Genomic DNA, 18,993 nt, shown 5'->3' with positions numbered 1-18,993 from the left:
GCGCTGCTCCTCCTCCGTCAGTCCAGATGTAAAAAAAAAAAGAAAGAGTCACGTGATCGCTCGTCGGGTCCCGGCAGCCTCTCCTCCTCTCTCTATCACTGAGACACTGAGAGGAGAAGAGGCTGCCGGGACCCGATTCGCGGCACCCCCCCCCTCCCCCGACTCGCTGCACCCCAGCGAGTCGGGGGGGGGGGGGGTGCCGCGAGTCGGGGGAGGTGCAGATTTTTTTTTTTTTCATTTTTTTTAAAATTACTCCTGTCCCCCCCAGCTGTGCCCCCTGAGAGCCGCTAGGCCCTAGGCAGGTGCCTAGGTTGCCTAGCGGTAAATCCGGCCCTGGCTGGCACCAGTCATGATGATATTATTCCTATGTCATTTACTAAAGCCTATGCTCAAGGGCATAGTGGGTATAAGTCAAGGAAAGTGAAATCCAAAAAATAAGCTTTTACATTGGTAAAGAAAAAAATGCCTGTCTAATAAAGGGAAAGTTTAAGACAGAAAAACATAAAATTGCCAACATCATCATCATTTATTTATATAGCGCCAGCAAATTCCGTAGCACTTTACAATTGGGAACAAACATTAATAAAACAATTCTGGGTAATACATACAGAGAGGTAAGAGAACCCTGATCGCAAGCTTACAATCTATGCCATTCTACCTAAAATTTTAACAAGCATACCAGCATCAGCAAGCTCCCTTCTCTCAGCTAGATCCCAGCAATTGCAATCTACACGATCATCCTCAACCTCATCCTTGTGTACATCATCCTCACACAATACTAATTCATCCCAGCTGGAATCCACTATCACAGAAGTCTCTGTACTTTGATGTAATTGCCGGTAATGGCTTTCCTCTTGGAATTTGTAGTTCATTTTACGGCAGAACGGTCACGATTATTGTGCAATTCTTTTAGACCAGACCAAATGTTGTGCTATCTCAACTGAATCCCCACTGGGTGTCTTGGGAAGGCTAAGAATTTTACTAGCAGCAGTTGGCAGAGAAACTGAAGGAGGAGACGTTGTTGTGTCATGTACCACTTGCACTGTCGCCTTGCTGACCAGGAGCTCATTGCATCTCTTGAGATCTGGGTCAGTTGGAAAGAACGAGAAGGCATAGCTTTTAAATCTACGATCAAGCACAGTTGCCAAAATGTAGTGATCGGATTTCAAGATGTTTATTCACTACTCCAGGATCTAACAGTTATAAAGTGCTTGGGCAACAAGGCCAACATAGTGGAATTGCTTTGTTTCATCTCCTCCTTCAATTTCTCTAGCTGCTTTTGCAAAAGTCTAATTCGAGGAATCACTTGACTCAAGCTAACAGTATCTGAACTCACTTCACAAGTGACTACTTCGAGTGGTTTCAACACCTTGCACAACACGAAAAGTATTTTTCACTTCGATGGACTAAAGTACATTCCCCCTAAAATTCTATTCTTCTTGCAGCTGCTGCAATCTCCTACATGCTGTTGCAGAATGCCGAAAATGACCCAAAATATTTCGGGACACAGACAGCATCTCTTGCATGTCACTGTCAATTTTTTAAAAAGCTCTTTACCACCAAGTTTATTGTGTGAGCAAAACAGGGAATGTGATGGAATTCTCCCCGCTGTAATGCTCTAACAATTTTGGTGGCATTATCAGAATGACATATTCTCAGGAGAGTCCAAGCGGGATAAGCCATGTTGCAATGACACCCCTTAGTTTCTCAAACAGGTTGTCAGTGGTATGCCTCTTAGTGAAGCAGGTGATAGACAGAGTAGCCTGTCTCTGAAAGATCTGACGTTGTTTGTTAGATGCTGCTGAAGGCGATTTACCAACCGGGCTGTCACCGTCATATAATCTTTAGTTTTCCCAGTTCCATTTGTCCACATATCTGTGGTTAAGTGTACAGTGAGTAGAATGGCATTTTGTAGCAAAAAAATTTTCTTTTTTGTAACCTCCTGGTACAGATGAGGAATAGCTTTTCTAGTAAAATGGTGTCAAGATGGAACTTGGTAACGGGTACACAGGACCTCAATTATCTGTATAAAACTTGCTGTATAAAACTTGTGGATATTGGACGCAGTTCTAATACTAGCATAGTCGCCATGGCGTCTGCGATCAACTGTGCATCTGGGTGACAGCTGTCATATTTGCTTCCTCTTGCAAAGTATTATTTAACAGTCAATTGTTAACTACTAGTAGGTCTTCTCCCTGGTCTACTTCTGGGTGAAGATCCCCCCCTCAGCAGCAGGAGCAGCAGCAGTGAGCGTAACGCTCAAGGATTCGTCTGAGGAAGCCTAGATAGTGGAGAAGTCATCTAGCCTTAGAAACTTGGATGCAGGACTAATTCTGATCACTAGTGAAGATATGGATGATGAAGGTGTTGGGTTGTAGATTGCAGGTGCTTTGAACTAGCTGAGAGAAGAGAGGCAGCTGATGCTGGACTGCTTATTGTTATTTTTTTAGCATAAATTTCTGATTTTCCCAAGAGCTTGCCATAAACTCGCTTTAAAATGCGTGACATGGATGAGGTTCCTAGATGGTTAAGGTCCCTACCTCTACTGACTGTGGCTTTACAAACACTACAAATGGCTAGACAACTGTTGTCAGGATTTGGGTAAAAATAATTCCACACATAAGAGGTAGATATTTTGGTCTTATGCCCAGGCATGAAAATGGCCTTCTTATCACTGGCAAGAACTGCTTCCACTGGTGATTAACTTACCGCTGTAGAGTTCATTAACAGCACTGTTAGCTTAGCTGCCTTAAACCCATAGTTTGCTTGTTTTGTGGGGGTCCAAACAAACCAAGCACTTCAGCCAGAAAACTGACAACCCTTGTCGCTGAAATGCTTGGCTTGTTAAAATGTGAATGTCCTTTTTAAGATCCAACATAAGAGTTGGTGGGAGGGCCCAAGGACAATTCCATCTTGCAACACTATTCCTTTCTGCTATCGCTGTGTGGCAATGTTTGCTAGATGTGCTATAAACGGTTGCGTGCTTTGCAAATCTTCGTTTTCCCAAAAGACTCATTGGGGATACAAATGAGTCAGCACAAAATATTGACATCTGGTCTGGTCTAAAAGAATTGCCCAAAATTTGTGACACATCTGCCGTAACTCCACCTGATCCTACTATCAACATCCAAACAATGGTGGAGGATTATTTTAACGACAGCATAAAAATATAAATGTCAGACAGGCCCTTTACACACTGGGAGGTAAAAAAGGCAATTTGGAGAACCATATACAAACTCGTTTTGCAATACCTAAGCTGCCCACCCTCCAGTGTGTACTCAGAAAGAGTTTTCAGCACAGCCAGGAAGCTTGTCAGTACGAGGCTACTTCCTAAAATCGTGTAAAATTCCACAAGGGAGGCCTTTACTGCCAATTACATCAAAGTACAGACACTTCTGTAATGGTGGATTACAGCAGGGATGAATTAATATTGTGTGAGGATGATGTACACACTGATGAAGTTGAGAGTGATGAAAACAACATCTTGCCACTGAGTACTTTGACAGCACTGTTGGGCTTAAGACAGCTAAGCTATTGGTAGCTTGTTTTGTGGGGGCCCAAAAAAACCAAGCACTTCAGCCACAAAAAGTGGTACTCCTTTTCGCTGGAGTGCTTAGTTTGTTAAACTGTACATGTTCTTTTTAATTTCTAACATAATGGTGGGTGGGACAATTCCATTTTGCACCACTTTTCTTTTCTGCCACCTCTGTGTGGCAATGCTTCCTAGGTGTGCTATGAACTGCCGTGTGTTTGCCATTGTTTTGTTGCTTAGTATCCAGCCGGTTCGCAGCATTCTTTGGCCAAAAGTGGATGAAAATAATATTGAAACGTGCAAGATGTTCAAAAGTGACTGGAAATTACTGAAAATTACTGAAAATTAGTATTGAGGCTAATAATGTAGGAACAACCCCCCCTCCAAAAAAAAAAGATCCAAAACAAAAACATGCGAGAGCTGCCAAAACCAAAACACGGGGGTCAGTGAACATCTCCACTAAATATATATCAAAATTAGCCTGGCCACCTTAAGTGTAAAAAGTCAGACTTCAGGCAATGAAGGTGTTAAAAAAGAATTATTGTAAAACCTACTAGATACCAGGCCATGATCTGTTGAAGCCTCACATAAGACCAGGGCTATAGAGGCATTACCAGAGGAGTAACAGACTTAACCTGTTGGCCTGTAGGAAAAGTAAATCCAGACTGCCAGGTTCAGGATATGATCACTGCAGCATGTCGCAGGACATCCATACCCTGAGGCTATGCTTAAAGTTTTTGCAGCAATTCAGATTTTATGGGATCAATGTAAAGCTGACAGTTTGTACAACTGAATGTCTGCAGAGGAAGCAAATTGCATGGTCATGTCTGGTACCAGATAACAGAGAGGAAATTAAACCCATTTGCGGCAGGTAACTTTGGACTCCGTCATGGAAAATGTTCCCACACCTGCTGTAATTGGCTTTAGTGTCATGTCCAAATAAACAATGGACTTTGTGATGGATAAGCACTAAGTTATCCTATGAAAAAACCAGATGATATCATTTAAATGTCCAGAAGAAATAATATTATACAATTTGGCAGCCTCTGTGCGCTCTACTTGCAAAGTAAATTTGATTTTTGGCTGTAGTAAAGAAATATTGGAAAAAGCTGACCACTCCAAATCAATGGATGCAGCAAGTTAGGATGTCTCAATGGTTCCATTTTTCACAGTAAAATATAATGACCAGTAAGAGCACCTTTTCGACTTTTATCATGGCTAATGTGTGCAGAATTATAGAACTATTAAGCCAGGTGCATTACGCTGTATCTATTGAATTTGTACTTACTGGTCTCTAGGCAACATGTCCAATAGAAAAAGTTTCATTTTTTTCACTAACACAAGTATCATTAGACTTACCATTGCAGCAGTGAAAGGGATGTTGTCAATTAGAGATGAGGCTAAAGCTGAAACCCAAACTACCAGTATGATTGCAATTGCAAGTCTTTCATCTTCAGGAACTGCCTATTATAGGAAAGAATTACAAAACATTATTATTTCAAAAATATACTCTAAGTACATGTATAATTGCTTCTATTACTCTATAAGATCTCTCCTGACTGAAAAAAAATAATGACACTTCCAATTTAATATAAACTAGTTAAATTTATAAACGCTGATATTTTGCAGATGTACATGAATAACCTGGGTAAAATAGGATTCACTGTCAGGAGAGTAAAACACCATGATATTTAAAATTTGTCCTTCCATAAACATTACTACAGTATTTTAAGTAATTTACAATAATAGTGAGACTTGATATAAATCACACAATCAACATGCTTAAGAAATCAGCAAATATAAAATTCATCTGGTAAAGTTCAAAACTGTTCGATGCTCTCAGATGTCATTTAAAAAAAAAAAACGAAGAAAATATAGATCATAAATGTATCCATGTTTGAGGAGTGGTTTAAAACAACCAAGGTAAGTCAGAAATGTATATCTAAAGAATAAATTCACCTTGATAACAATGCCAAGCAATTCGATCACATTACGGGAATTTGAAAGTCTATTTCACATATAGATATATACAGTATACTGTATATTACACATATACACAGTGGTAACGTAGAAGTGGCGGCATGGAACATTTAAGTGAATGAAATTTGATAGTTTTGCAATCAAAAACAGTAGTTGAAGCACTGCATATAAAATACACACATGTATATAAAAAAACACACACACACTGGTCAAAGTGGGCCAGTATGCAGTGATATTTTTCATACCGCCACTTTTAAATTTCTACTTCCACCACTGTGTGAGGACGTACGATATAAGAGGAGTTGATACTCATGTTAAATGCTTTTCTCTGTGTCCATCTGGGGACACTGCTTACCATGGGTTTGTATGATGGAACAAGGAGTAGGCACTCAAATAGTTAACTTGCTGTTGACAGGCTATATCATCATCATTTATTTATATAGCGCCAACATATTCCGTAACGCTTGACAATTGGGGACAAACACAGTAAACTAACAAACAAATTGGGTAAAACAGACAAAGAGGTGAGAAGGCCCCTGCTCGCAATCTTATTATCTGTGGGAGAATGGGAATTTGATACATGAGGTTAAGTCTACATTTTGCATGTCGGTCCAGCCAGACTACAAAGGTAAAAGTAGCTCATGAGCTTAATAATCCTGTCACACAACAATGTTGGACAGGGTGTAGTTGTCTTGTGTGAAATTGTGTAACGGATGGCAATAGGGTAATGTAGTGAAGTTAAGAGGGTGGTTGAAGAATATTATAAGCTTGTCTGAAGAGGTGGGTTTTAAGAGAACACTGGAAAGTTTGTAGACTAGAGGAGAGTCTTATTGTGTGAGGGAGAGAATTCCAAAGAGTGGGTGCAGCCTGAATAAAGTCCTGTAACCGGGAATGGGAGGATGTAAGGAGGGTGGTTGAGAGACGCAGATCTTGTGCAGAACAGAGTTACCAAGTTGTGAGATATATGTTGGTGCAGCTTTGTTGATGGCCTTGTAGGTTAGTGAAAGTATTTTATATTGGATTCTATAGAAAACAGGCAACCAGTGTAGAGACAAACAGTCATTCAACAGAGGAATAACGATTTGCAAGGAAAATCAATTTTGTAGGGGTTTGAGTCTGTTTTGGTGAAGACCAGTAAGGAGGGAATTGCAATAGTCAATGCGGGAGATAAGTGCATGAATTAAGGTTTTTGCAGCGTTTCGTGTGATATATGTGCAAATTCTGGAAATGTTTTCAGATGTATAAAAATGTATATCCCCTCAGCAAATCTATATGAATTTGAGTGTGTAATACAAAATTTCAAAGAAATAAACCCAAGAAAAGAAGAAGGGAGGGAAACTCAGCCCCCCCCCCCCAGATGGACTCAGAAGAATGAATTTAACGTGCAAGGTCAGTCACGACCAAGCAAGACCTTGTCTTTCTGACTCCAAAAGTGGTGTCCAAATACTTTTCCGTGTAAAAGTCGAGCTGGAAGAAAACAGTAAGGCATTAGAGGAAAATGTATGTTCAGATTCAGAAATTACACAAATACCTGTGGAGAGTCTATCCATGAGTGCTATGTGTAAGCCTGACCTTTCTGATAGTGTACCCATAAAGAAGGCCCCTTTTTAGCATTTCTGCAGATATATGCATGAGCAGCAGATGTATGCAAGTGTAGCCGTGATACACAAATTGAGGATGCCACTTTGGAATTGCAACAGGAGAGGGATATTTGTGTAGTTGACGAGGGCGCAAATGAGGATGTAGATGAGGATGATGTTGTTTGTGTAAGTCCTGCACCAGTGGAAGCAGATCTTGCACGTGATAAGAAGGCAGCCATTGTCATGCCTGGGCATAAGACCAAAATATCCACCTCTTATGTGTGGAATTATTTCTACCCAAATCCTGACAACAGTTGTCTAGCTATTTGTAGAGTTTGTAAAGCCACAGTCAGTAGAGGTAGGGACCTTAGCCATCTAGGTACCTCATCCATGTTACGCCATTTGAAGCGAGTTCATGGCAAGCTGTTTGGAAAATTGGAAACTTATGCTAAAAAAAACCCAACAACAAGCAGTCCAGCATCAGCTAAGTCCCTTCTCTCAGCTAAATCCCGACACATGCAATCTACACACACAACATCTTCCTCATCAATATCCTCAGTAGTGATCAAAGTTAGTCCTGCATCCAAGTTGCTAAGGCTAGATGACTCTTCCACTATGCTGAATTCCTCAGAAGAATTCTTGTGTTAGTCCCACTGCTGCTGCTGCAGGGGGTGAATCTTCATTCCAGAAGCAGACCAAGAAGATGACTACTAGTAGTTTACAACAATTGACTATTAAACAATCCTTTGCAAGAGGAAGCAAGTATGAAAGCTGTCACCGAGTTGCAAAGCGGGGCACAGATGCCATGGTGACTATGCTTTTAGATCCGTATCCAATATCCACAATTAATGCAGCATGCTTTATACAGTTAATTGAGGTCCTGTGTACCCGTTACCAAGTTCCATCTTGACACCATTTTAATAGAGAAGCTATTCCTCATCTGTACCAGAAGGTTCGTAAAAATGTAATCATTGGGCTACAAAATGCCATTCTACCCACTATACACAACCACAGATATGTGGACAAGCGGAACTGGGCAAACTAAAGATTATATGACTGACAGCCCACTGGGTTGGTGATTCGCCTTCACCAGCAGGAACAGTGGCAGCATGTACCCAAGAACGTCACATTTGTCAGAGGCAGGCTACTCTGTGCATCACTGGCTTCACTAGATGCATACAGCTGACAATCTTTTAAAAACACTAAGGGGTGTCATTGCAACATGGCTTATCCCACTTTGACTCTCCTAAGGATATGTAATTTCTGATAGCGCCACCAATATTGTCAGAGCATTACAACTGGGTGAATTCCATCACATTCCCTGTTTTGCTCACACAAACTTGGTGTTGCAGAGCTTTTTAAAAAATGACAGGGACGTGCAGGAGATGCTGTCTGTGGCCCGTAAAATATCTGGACATTTCGGGCATTCGGCAATAGTGTGTAGGAGATAGCAGCAGCTACAAATGCAATTTAATTTACTCTGCCGCCAACTGAAGCAAGAGGTGGTGACAAGGTGGAATTCCACCCTGTATATGCTTCTGCGGATGGAGGAACAGCAAAAAACCATCCGCTCCACAAGCCATGACATTGGGAAAGGAGGGGGGATGTATTTTACTCAAGCGCAGTGGAGAATACTTTGTGTTGTGCAAGGTGCTGAAGCTAAAGTGGTCACCTGTAAAGTGAGTTCAGACACTGCTAGCTTAAGTCAAGTGATTCCTTTAATTAGACATTTGGAGAAGCAGCTTGAGTTACTGAAGGAGATTAAACAAAGCAATTACGCTAAATATGTCGGACTTGTAGATCAAGTACTTTATTCGCTTCGCAGTATCCAAGAGTTCTCAAAATCTTGAAATCTGATCACTACATTTTGGCGACTGTGCTTGATCCTAGGTTTAAGAGCTATGTCTTCTCTTTGGTTCCAACTAACCCAGTTCTCAAGAGATGCAAGGAGCTCCTGGTGAGCAAGATGACAGCTCAAGTGTTATGTGACAGGAACGGCGTCTTCTCCTTCAGTTCACCAGTCACCTGCTGCTAGGAAAAAACTAAGCTTTCCCAAGAGACCCAGGAATGATGCAGATGACTCAGCACAACATTTTGACATCTGGTCTAAAAGAATTGACCAAAAAACGTAAAAACTCTGACGTAACTCCACATGATCCTACTATCAACATCCAAGGATGGTAGAGTATTGTACGACAGCATAGAAATAGACATCAGAAAGTCCTTTCACATACTGGGAGGAAAAAAAAAGGGATTTTGGAGACCCATGTACCAACTCGCTTTGCACTGCCTGAGCTGCCCACCCTCCAGTTTGTACTCAAAAAGAGTTTTCAGCACAGCGGTCGGAGGCTACTTTCTCAAAATGTGGAAAAGATGATGTTCAAAAAATGAACTACAATTTTCACTAGATAGGCCTTTCTCGCCAATTACATCAAAATACAGAGACTTCTGTAATGGTGTATTCCAGCGGTGATGAATTAATGATGTGTGAGGATGATGAACACATTGATGAGGGTGAGGATGAGGCTGAGAATGATGACAACAACATCTTGCTACAGTAGAGTTCATTAAAAGCACTGTTACCTTAGGAGCCTTAAGTCCATTGTTAGCTTCTATTTGTCAAACAAACCAAGCACATCAGCCACAAATGTGGCATTCCTTGTTGTTGAAGTGCTTGGTTTGTTAAAGTGTGCATGTCCTTTTTTGAGATCCAACATAATGGTGGGTGAGAGGGCCCAAGGACAATTCCATCTTGCTCCACTTTTCCTTTCAGCTACCGCTGTGTGCCAATGTTACCTACATGTGCTATATACTGTTGTGTGCTTTACAAAAATCAAAGATACCCATTGATCATACAGATGAATCAGCACAACATTTTGACATCTGGTCTTGTCTACTGTAAAAGTTTTGACCAAAATTAGTGACACTTCTGCTGTATCTCCACCTGATCCTACTATCAACTATCAACATCCAAAGAATGGTGGAGGAATATTTTTTATTTATTTTGAACGGATTAAAGACTACAGTTTTATTAACAAAGAACAACATTGCTTGCAGAAGTAATGTAAACATGGGTGTCTAAATAGACGTATATATGTATTATCTACCACTTTGCTCATGTTTCATCAGTATTGCACAAAGTGTTTGTAATCTGCACTTTACATCAAAGGTACCTAACTATATTATAATATTTGGGGAATTGGGGCTGATTCGGAGCTCAGTGAAGACCTTGCTATTTGCTGTGAATTTCAATGGCAGTTTTTAGTGCATTGTCTGGAACAAGATCCAATATACTCATGTCAGAGTGATCACAACCAATTTTTTGGACACCTGGCAGATATACCCATCTGAAGTTTGTTTTCAATCATCCTTTCAATTGCTTCTCTATCATATATGTGACCACATACTTGGTTTTTCACTGGGTTCACCATCTCCAATCTGCCGGGGCACCCTGGATTGGTCTTGGTCTGATAAATACATGCATCCCGGGGGGGGGAGGGGCAGCACTTATCTCCATATTTTACCTGCAGAATTACCACAGCTATCCAAGGAACGGGTCGAGCGATCAAATGAACCATATCTGATTTCACTGTACCGGCCGTGTGCTCAGAATGACGGCGATCTCCTCGTCTTCATCTTCCAAAGCTTAGCCTGCAGGGGCCGGTGACACACTCATTTGTTTTCAAAGGTCTCTTGACTGTTCTTTAAACTGGACATATTTATCGTTCTGCTTCAGGGCCTCCTCTTTATTATTCTTCTGAAGCACAGTATCTCTCGTGTACAAGCTCCCTTAAATCCGGGATCTCATCCGGTGGGTCACGTTTTAACTTAAGTATTGTCTCCTCAACTACGTCTATATATTGTTCTAAAACTTTGTTCAATGCAGCGTATTCAAACATGACAGATTCCATGCTGCCCACATGTTTCGTGTCACAGTCAGTCAAGCAGATCTAATGCCATTCCAGTTGTAATATCCATTCCTGTATCTAAATAAGTTGTGTGGAAATGTTTCCTTGATGTGCTTTGAACTGCCGCGTGTTTGTTATTGTTCTGTCGTTTAGCATCCAGCCAGGTCGCTGCAGTCTTTGTCCAAAAGTGTATGAAAATAATATTGTGACCTGTGAGGTGGTCAAAATTGACTGCAAATGACTCGAAAATAGTGTTATTGAGGTTAATAATAATATAGGAACAAAAAAAGAGCACAAATATGTGATTTCAGCATATTTTAGCAATTTTTCTAAAAAAATACAGATCCAAAACCAGAACTCAAAGTTAGTCCAGATCCAAAACCAAAATCAGAACACAGGGGTCAGTGAGAATCTCTAATTTACATAACCCCTCGGTCCTGTTTTTCTAGCTATCTACCATCTTCTACAACTTTCATATTGTCAACCCGGCAATATCCTGGGTATATGAACCTGGGATATTTCCGAGTGACAGCCTCCCACCCCTGCAAATTCCTGTTTTGTTTTTTTTTAAACCGTCAATAGTTTTCAGTGAGGCCCAGGTTGAGAAACCCGGGTCTCACCATTCAGACTGGCATCTACCCGGGTCAGACCTGGGAATAATCCTTCAAAAGTCCCAGGTTTAATTCCTGGGTAGATGCAGAATATCCCATTCACCACTTAGCTTCAACCCGGGTTGCCTGGGCTCGCACCAGCAATATCCCGGCTTTCTGAGGCAGTGTGAACGGGGTGTTATATAGCAGCTGCTTTGTTCTGATTAGAGACAAGTTCCCCTGTCCAAAATAGCAAGAGACTTGGAATCATCAAAAATGGTGCCCGGCACGCAGAGACCTGGCTCTCACTGTCTGCCGGCAGTGCCGGTATCTGCATACCCCAAGAGAATGGCCGTCTCCCTTCCTAAACGACTTATCAGACATTATCCTTGCAGAAGCCTCCTCTTGTTCGCGGCTGCTGCGCTCTGGATCCAACTGCATGTGCTGCCTATAGCACAAACACCTTCTAAAAAGGTACAAACAATTCGGTTTTAAAAAGACAAAAACCTGACAGCAAACACAGAAAAACTGAGAGCAGCTAACCAGAGACCCTCTCCTGTGGCACACAAACACACAATAGGGTTGCAGAGGGGATATAGCCTGTCAGCAGCAAGTTAACTATTTGAGTGCCTACTCCTTGTTCCCTCATACAACCCCGTGGTAAGCAGTGTTCCCCAGGTGGAAGTAATAGAAATACAGATTACAATTATATATACACATATATTACAGTTATATTACAATTACACAGAGAAAAAAAATCAACTTACTACTTTCACACAAAAAAAATGTAGAGGCCTTTTGGCAATTTGTCCAAATGAGTCCATATGTTGGAACCCTTTCCACCTCTAGTTACTGTACCTTTAACACACCTAAGTAATTTTCTGCACTTTGTACTAGGCATAATTATATTAACTGGGGTACGATGGTTGAACACTTAAATTCATCCTTGATATTATTGTTGTGTTTTTATAAAGCATCTTTTCACAACACTACACAGTGGGGAGATAAATATTTTTTACAATACAGTAATATAACCTATGACAAGTGGCATGAGGGGGCAGCTAGTTAGAGCTTACAATCTAACCAAAACAAGGTAGATGGTACAAATGACAGAAGTGTGTTTTGAACAATAGCCCAGATATCTGAATGTTCAGCAGAGAGGTGTCAAAAGCTCAGGTGCATTGAACTATCGTGAAATCTAAAGATATTCAAAGATAATGAGAAGTTTCAAAACCATATAACAGTATAATGCTGCAGGTTCATTGCTTTTATGTAGGTCATGGAACAGATGCCTAATATCCTTCTATAACACATACTACATGTCACAAGATCGTTTTGGGGTTTCCGTCTTCTGGTGTAGATGGCTCCACTTCAGCCAGATAAATCACATTAGCCCAGTGCTTCAGGCTCAATAGCCTCAGCTAATTTTAATTTACTAGCTTGTAAAAATAAGACAAAACAAAAATCCTTGCAGTCTAGCTACTAACTAATACGGAGATATTCCCTCACTAAAGTGAGATGCCTAGCGTCCTTCTCTTAGGCCAAACAATGGAAATTACAGCTCAAAATGTCAATCTCTCTTAGGAGCTATCTGACCTCCTCCCCAGACAATGGGAGACTTACTGAAATGCCTTGCAGCCTTTTAACAGCACCTTGCAGGTGTAATTCCTGATTAGTCTGCTGTGAGACAGAAGACCCAGACTGGGCCGTATGTATGGAGCCCACCCTTCTTTCTCCATACACAACACCAGAGACCCTTACCATATTTTCCTGCAAATGAGAAACGCTTTGAGAAGCTTTTTCTCAGACACAATCAATCTCCCTGGTGTTTTACAACACAAACAACAGGACTTCTATACCAGTTATTCACTTCTTTCTCAGGGCTTCTGTCACACACATTATAACATTATTTCTTATAGAACATACATAAACACAACTATATACATAAACACAAACATATGAGCAGACAAAAAAGTAAATATATTGTAGACACACATCTGGGGAAGACCCACCGAGAACAAATCGCTCAAGAAAAGGATTAGGTACAAATGTAAAAGTAAATACACAGTGAACAACATAAAATCGGTAGCCAGACAATAATATTAGCAAAATAACAACCATATGATTATGCAATACATAAGTCCTAGTTGGTAGTTACAACTGTTGTGTCAAACTTAGTCTGAGATTCTCAGCTGTTGGTGTCCTTGCAGATATTGAGTTGCGAAGGTACACAGCCCTGTTACAAGTTAATGCTGGCAACAGTCCTGTGTCTCCCGGCCTGGGATATTGGCTCACACAGCACCCTGAGCCAAGATATCTCCTCACTGATGGATCCACAGAATCAGTCTTTGTGATCCAGATGTACCACTCTCTCTCAGCTATCCTCCATCATTCTTTATACTCTAGTCACACTATTGACCACATAGAGGGTGCCATAAAATCTGATGAGAGGCAGACACACGATATCTAGATCCCTGCACACATTGGGGTGTGTGTGGGATCACACTGACTGCAGTTTAGCCAAGGAATTTTATCCTTTTTTAAAAAGGGATTCTCTACAGCCCTAAACAGAAGTTTATAGGCCATCACCTCCCTTGGAGACAAATACTCTGAGTTAATTAATCTGTGATAGTATTTGTAGGGAAACAAGGTATTAATATCCCCTCAACCTGTCAACCGCAGACTATAAAAACATATACTTTTACTAGCCCTTTGGTTCCCCATATTTCTCAGTAATATTTAGACTTGTGTATATTCTATTTTGAAAGTAGTAAAATGTCTGCGAATTTGAAGTGAATATCTTAGATTTAGCAGTGATCAAATCATTGACCATCTCAGTCAGGTTATTCTAGAGTGTTGAAAAAGCCTGACTGTAGAGCATCCAAAATGTTGTGAGAGGAAAGAAAGCATGTGAGGAGAGTACATGTAGGCAAGCAGCTTGAGGGAGCACGGGAGACTAGAGATGGGACAATAAACAAAGTGTTTAGGTTAGAATACAGGTTATAAGTGACTAGATGGCAGGATTGTTGGGTAATGCAATAATCTTCCCTTAGAAACTGCATCCAGAGACCGCTTAGAAAACTTTTTTGTAGTTTAGATTGACAGACTGTTTAAATGAGGAAGCATATATAAAATGTGTATCATTGGAAGTCTTGCATGCAAAAATTTGATGTGGTGACAATGGGTAATAAAAGGTTTAAGCCCTCGATAGAGCAAAAGAAGACCAGGGTTAAAACATATGGAGACAAGAGGGGAGATATAGGCGTGATCAACAGTGTTGAAGGATTTGGAGATTACGATAAGAATTTTTCATTCAATACAGTAGAAAACAGACAGGCAAGGCAAACACGGGCAGAGGTATAACACCTGACTGTGGAATGTGAAGGTCACTTACTAAAATATTACTATAATCAAAGAGGCAGCTAAAGGTGCAAGTATTAGAATTTTAGCAGTGCAAAACAGACTAAATAAATGTTTTTGGAGGTGGAAAATAAGGGATTTTAAAAAAGCTTACATGTGAAAAGAGAAACACCAGGCAGAATTAAAATAATTTGTGTTGTAGGAGTGGTAATAATGTTAATAAAAATGGAGAAGTAGTTAAAGCATTACTAGTGAAAGGTGGCAACTGATAGCTTAGTTGTAGAGGGGCTATGTTTAAGGCAACACCCAGCAATGTAGGCGTTGCTGTAGTACAGAAAGCACTTCTATATTATTGAAATCGATCAGCAAGATAGAGTGGTCATTTGACCAATAGAAGACCCCATTTAACATAGCATGGCTTTTGAGGAAACTTTAAAACTGGGAAGGAACCCATTCCATTTTGCATTAGCTTTTCTTCTATTTAGCCTTTGTATTGACGTATTGAAGCCAGAGAAATGAGGGCTTTGTGTCTCATGCTGTACTGTAAGTTCTGTAACTACAAGGAAAATGCATGTCAATCTAACAAAGGACATTCTCATAATAATTTTTACTTTTTCATTAAATGCTCAAACATGAGCACGAGTCACTTTAAACATTGTTTTATTGCATATTTTTTTTTCATATAAGAGGGAACTGCAATACCACAACCATAGATTACAGTACTGATTTTTGAAGCAGGAATCTGATACAACCTTATGGCCTACACCCCTTTTCCCAGGCTTTCTTTTCTATCCTTACGGCAGGAAACAGTTGTTGACTCATTGCTTTTTATACATTTACCATGTAAAACATCAGATGCCCCTTGTTGTTCTATTGTTTATTTTAATCACTCACATAAGCACAGGTGGATCAATCAATGTATGAGTCATCATACAAAACAGTAGATATGACATCAGAGCAATCTCAAGCACAGTCAGTCAGGTTTTAAGCAATCAGTAGCTAAGCAACATGAAAGAAAAATAACATAAGATTTTCTGTTTAAAAGACCAACTTATTCCAAAACCTCTGAACCAGGCTGCACACTCCAGGCTTTCAATAACACTTAAAATGTTCTGTGGTTTCATCTCCATAGAGGACTTCGTCTTGATATAAATTAGTTGAGCGTAGTTCAGATGACAGCCTGAGGGCAACTCAAGCTTGGCACACCACAGATACAAACAAGTGTGATGGAAACAAAGCCTTAAAAAGTAGGATGTATAAATAAAAAGCAACAACAGGAAGTGCAAGGGGTAAACTATGGTATTTAGGAAATGTGGTTTAATAGAACGTGAGTCTAGATTTTGTCAATATGAAAATGAACATCTGCTTAGTCAAAAAATAAAAGAAATATGAAAATCTATTGTGTTAATGGGCACCAGAGGGCTAGGTATGGAATACAAGTAGTGTGCTTGGGCCAATCACAGATCACGGGTCACTGAAACTGGTTTGACGCACACATCTATGCTTTATAAACCTCTCTTATACACCAGTGTTATGCAAATTTAAATATTAAAATATGAATATAGACTGAAATTTCTGAAAAAGGTTATTTTCTTCGGAACTTCAGCATATTTTACATTTTAAAGTATCAACATGCATAATAGTAGAAAAATTGTTTTGGAAGATAATAGTTGGTTTTAAGTGGAAACACTGACATGATGACATGTTCGAAACAGTATTCTTCTTACTAAACAGGGGCAGTTATCACAGGGGTAGCTCACTAAACACAAAGTGATTAGTAGAACTGTCTGGCGAGTTTATCCTGTTCACCTCTGTGCGCTGTTTTAAGCTGGGAATAAGAGACTCCTATAGAAAATAAAGTAAACAGAGTCCCTTACTAAAATATAATAGGGTGATCATGTTACAGAAGCTGAACACTACATAGTAAAAACACACAGCCTAGAGCGGAGGGCTCTAATCCCAGACGTCATTTCTGCAAAGGGAAACAGTAGTCATGTTTTAACAAAATGGCCCAACCTACCCCACCTATTGCAATGTGGAGCTGGGATTAAAAAAACTTATGTCTCCATGTCTTCGGGGGGTTGTCTGATTTTCCTAAATAAAACTTCAAATACAGTAGTATCAGATATGCACACTGGGTATGGATAGGGATCGGGGGGGAGGGAGGGGAATAAGGTTCATACAATAGGGGACTAAACAAGTTAAATGAACTGAGCATTCAAATAAATTAACTGAGCATTCAAATAAATGAATTGGGCATTCAAATAGAACTGTCAATTCTACTTGATGTACTTCTTGCTATATATAATAAATAAAAGGGACCAAAAAAATACATGAAATGTAAGTATATTTTTGCACATTATTTAACAGATCATTCAAAACGTAAGCATTAGCGTTCAAAAGAATAATCTCACCTTTATTAGCACTGCTGTCTGCTCTCCTATGTATTCTATTAAGTGCAGATTAGCCAGCGCCTAAAAGAGAATAAAACAATAAACTGAGGAAGCCAGAAAAATAACTGACAATTGCACATTTCAAGAAAACATTTCATAGACTTACCTAATGGCATAGGTATAAGAAAGCAGATATTGCAGCACAGCATACAACAGCATGATAAAGAGAGCATTACCACGTCACTACAGGGAATGCTTGGGTTACACATTTAGTTTAATTTTTTGAAGCAAATGTACAAAGTATTCCATAGTGCATATAAATATATCTGATAATGTGTATTTATTTATATGAAGCACATACGTACAAATTATGGACAATTGGCAGGTTTCAAATTTTTTTTTTATTGAAGAGAAGCTTTAAAAATGCAAAGAGCATGTTATAAATCAAAATCAGTAATATACTGATGATTTTACAGCATTCTAATGTTCAATGAAAACCAATTTTAAAACGTTCGTAATTTTACATTGTTTATATTTTATTCTTACTTTATTATATATATTTTCTACCACTTTAATTTGTCTGTGCCATTTGTTGAGAAACACACTTTTAGACCTCTACTTAATACTACAGATTAAGTATCAATATTTAAGTTAATATGTCTATAATGATCTTTCACTCCTATGTAGAAGGCTGCCATTTTGGGAGGGGGCTGCTTCTCTAAGCAGAGTTTTGTGGATTGGTGGATTTATACAGGAGGCCAGTTATTTCCCCATCAACTCAAATGACTTTCCTTTTTCACCTTCAGGAGGTCCTATCCGTACATGGTCCTAAATATATGGAAGAAGATTTAACAGTCTGAAGCGGAGATGGGGAGCGAATACTTCACTTATTGCCAGAAATACAGTGGAAGATCATGTTAACATTGAGATATTTATTTTACACCAATAATTCATAACTGAAAAATAAAATTTTGAAAATAAACCACTGAAGGATTTTTCTCAACATAACCTCAATGCTATCCGTAACAGTGGGCTATTCACTCTTGTAGAATTTTATATAGCAATTCTCCTGCAGCCCATGCCATCTTCAGTCGGCTGCTTACACTTTGTTGCAGGCCTGGTCAACCTGTGGCTCTCCAAATGTTATGAAACTATAAGTCCTAGTCTACCTTGCCAGCTATTGACTGGCTATTTACAGGCAATGCATGCTGGAGCTTGTAGTTTTACCACACCTGGAGAGCCACAGGTAGGCCATTCCTGCTTTATTCTCTGAACACCACCACCTACCACCATCACCTCATCCTGCCTGTGTCACTGAAATAAGTTTGCAATACTTTGTTCAAACCCAATAGAGTTTGATGAGTCAAGTTTCAGAGGAGGCTGATCGTAGACAGAGGATTATGTTAATCGACAGCTTGCAGTAGTGACTGGCCTTTACATAATATTTGACTTTTATACCTTGAATTGGGAACTTTCTTGGCTACTTTTAAAAGGTTGTGGATGGGTTAGTAAACATGGCACTGTATTATTGCATTTGCAGTTTCTCTTAGCTTATAGTGAATTACAACTTCCTTACTTTAAAAGCTCATACCAGACCAGAAACACCCTCTTTGGGTGTGTCAACCGTTATGCCCACTTTCATAGACCTAA

General features: G+C 39.8%; 1 protein-coding gene across 1 annotated transcript in view; it reads right to left on the bottom strand.

The window, feature by feature from the left end:
- Positions 1-18,993, bottom strand: part of OCA2 (OCA2 melanosomal transmembrane protein) — a 264,425-nt gene that overhangs the window by 61,647 nt on the left and 183,785 nt on the right. Inside the window, exons 20-21 of the mRNA XM_075200107.1 lie at positions 17,365-17,424; positions 4,892-4,996 (exon numbers count right to left, since the gene is read on the bottom strand). Of these exons, the coding sequence (XP_075056208.1) occupies positions 4,892-4,996; positions 17,365-17,424 (165 nt within the window). The remainder of the gene's footprint in view (positions 1-4,891; positions 4,997-17,364; positions 17,425-18,993) is intronic.

The sequence above is a fragment of the Mixophyes fleayi genome, chromosome 2 (genome assembly GCF_038048845.1).
Source record: "Mixophyes fleayi isolate aMixFle1 chromosome 2, aMixFle1.hap1, whole genome shotgun sequence".
Lineage (NCBI taxonomy): Eukaryota > Metazoa > Chordata > Amphibia > Anura > Limnodynastidae > Mixophyes > Mixophyes fleayi.
Note: the sequence above shows the minus strand (reverse complement) of the source record. Positions and strands in the feature narration are given on the sequence as shown.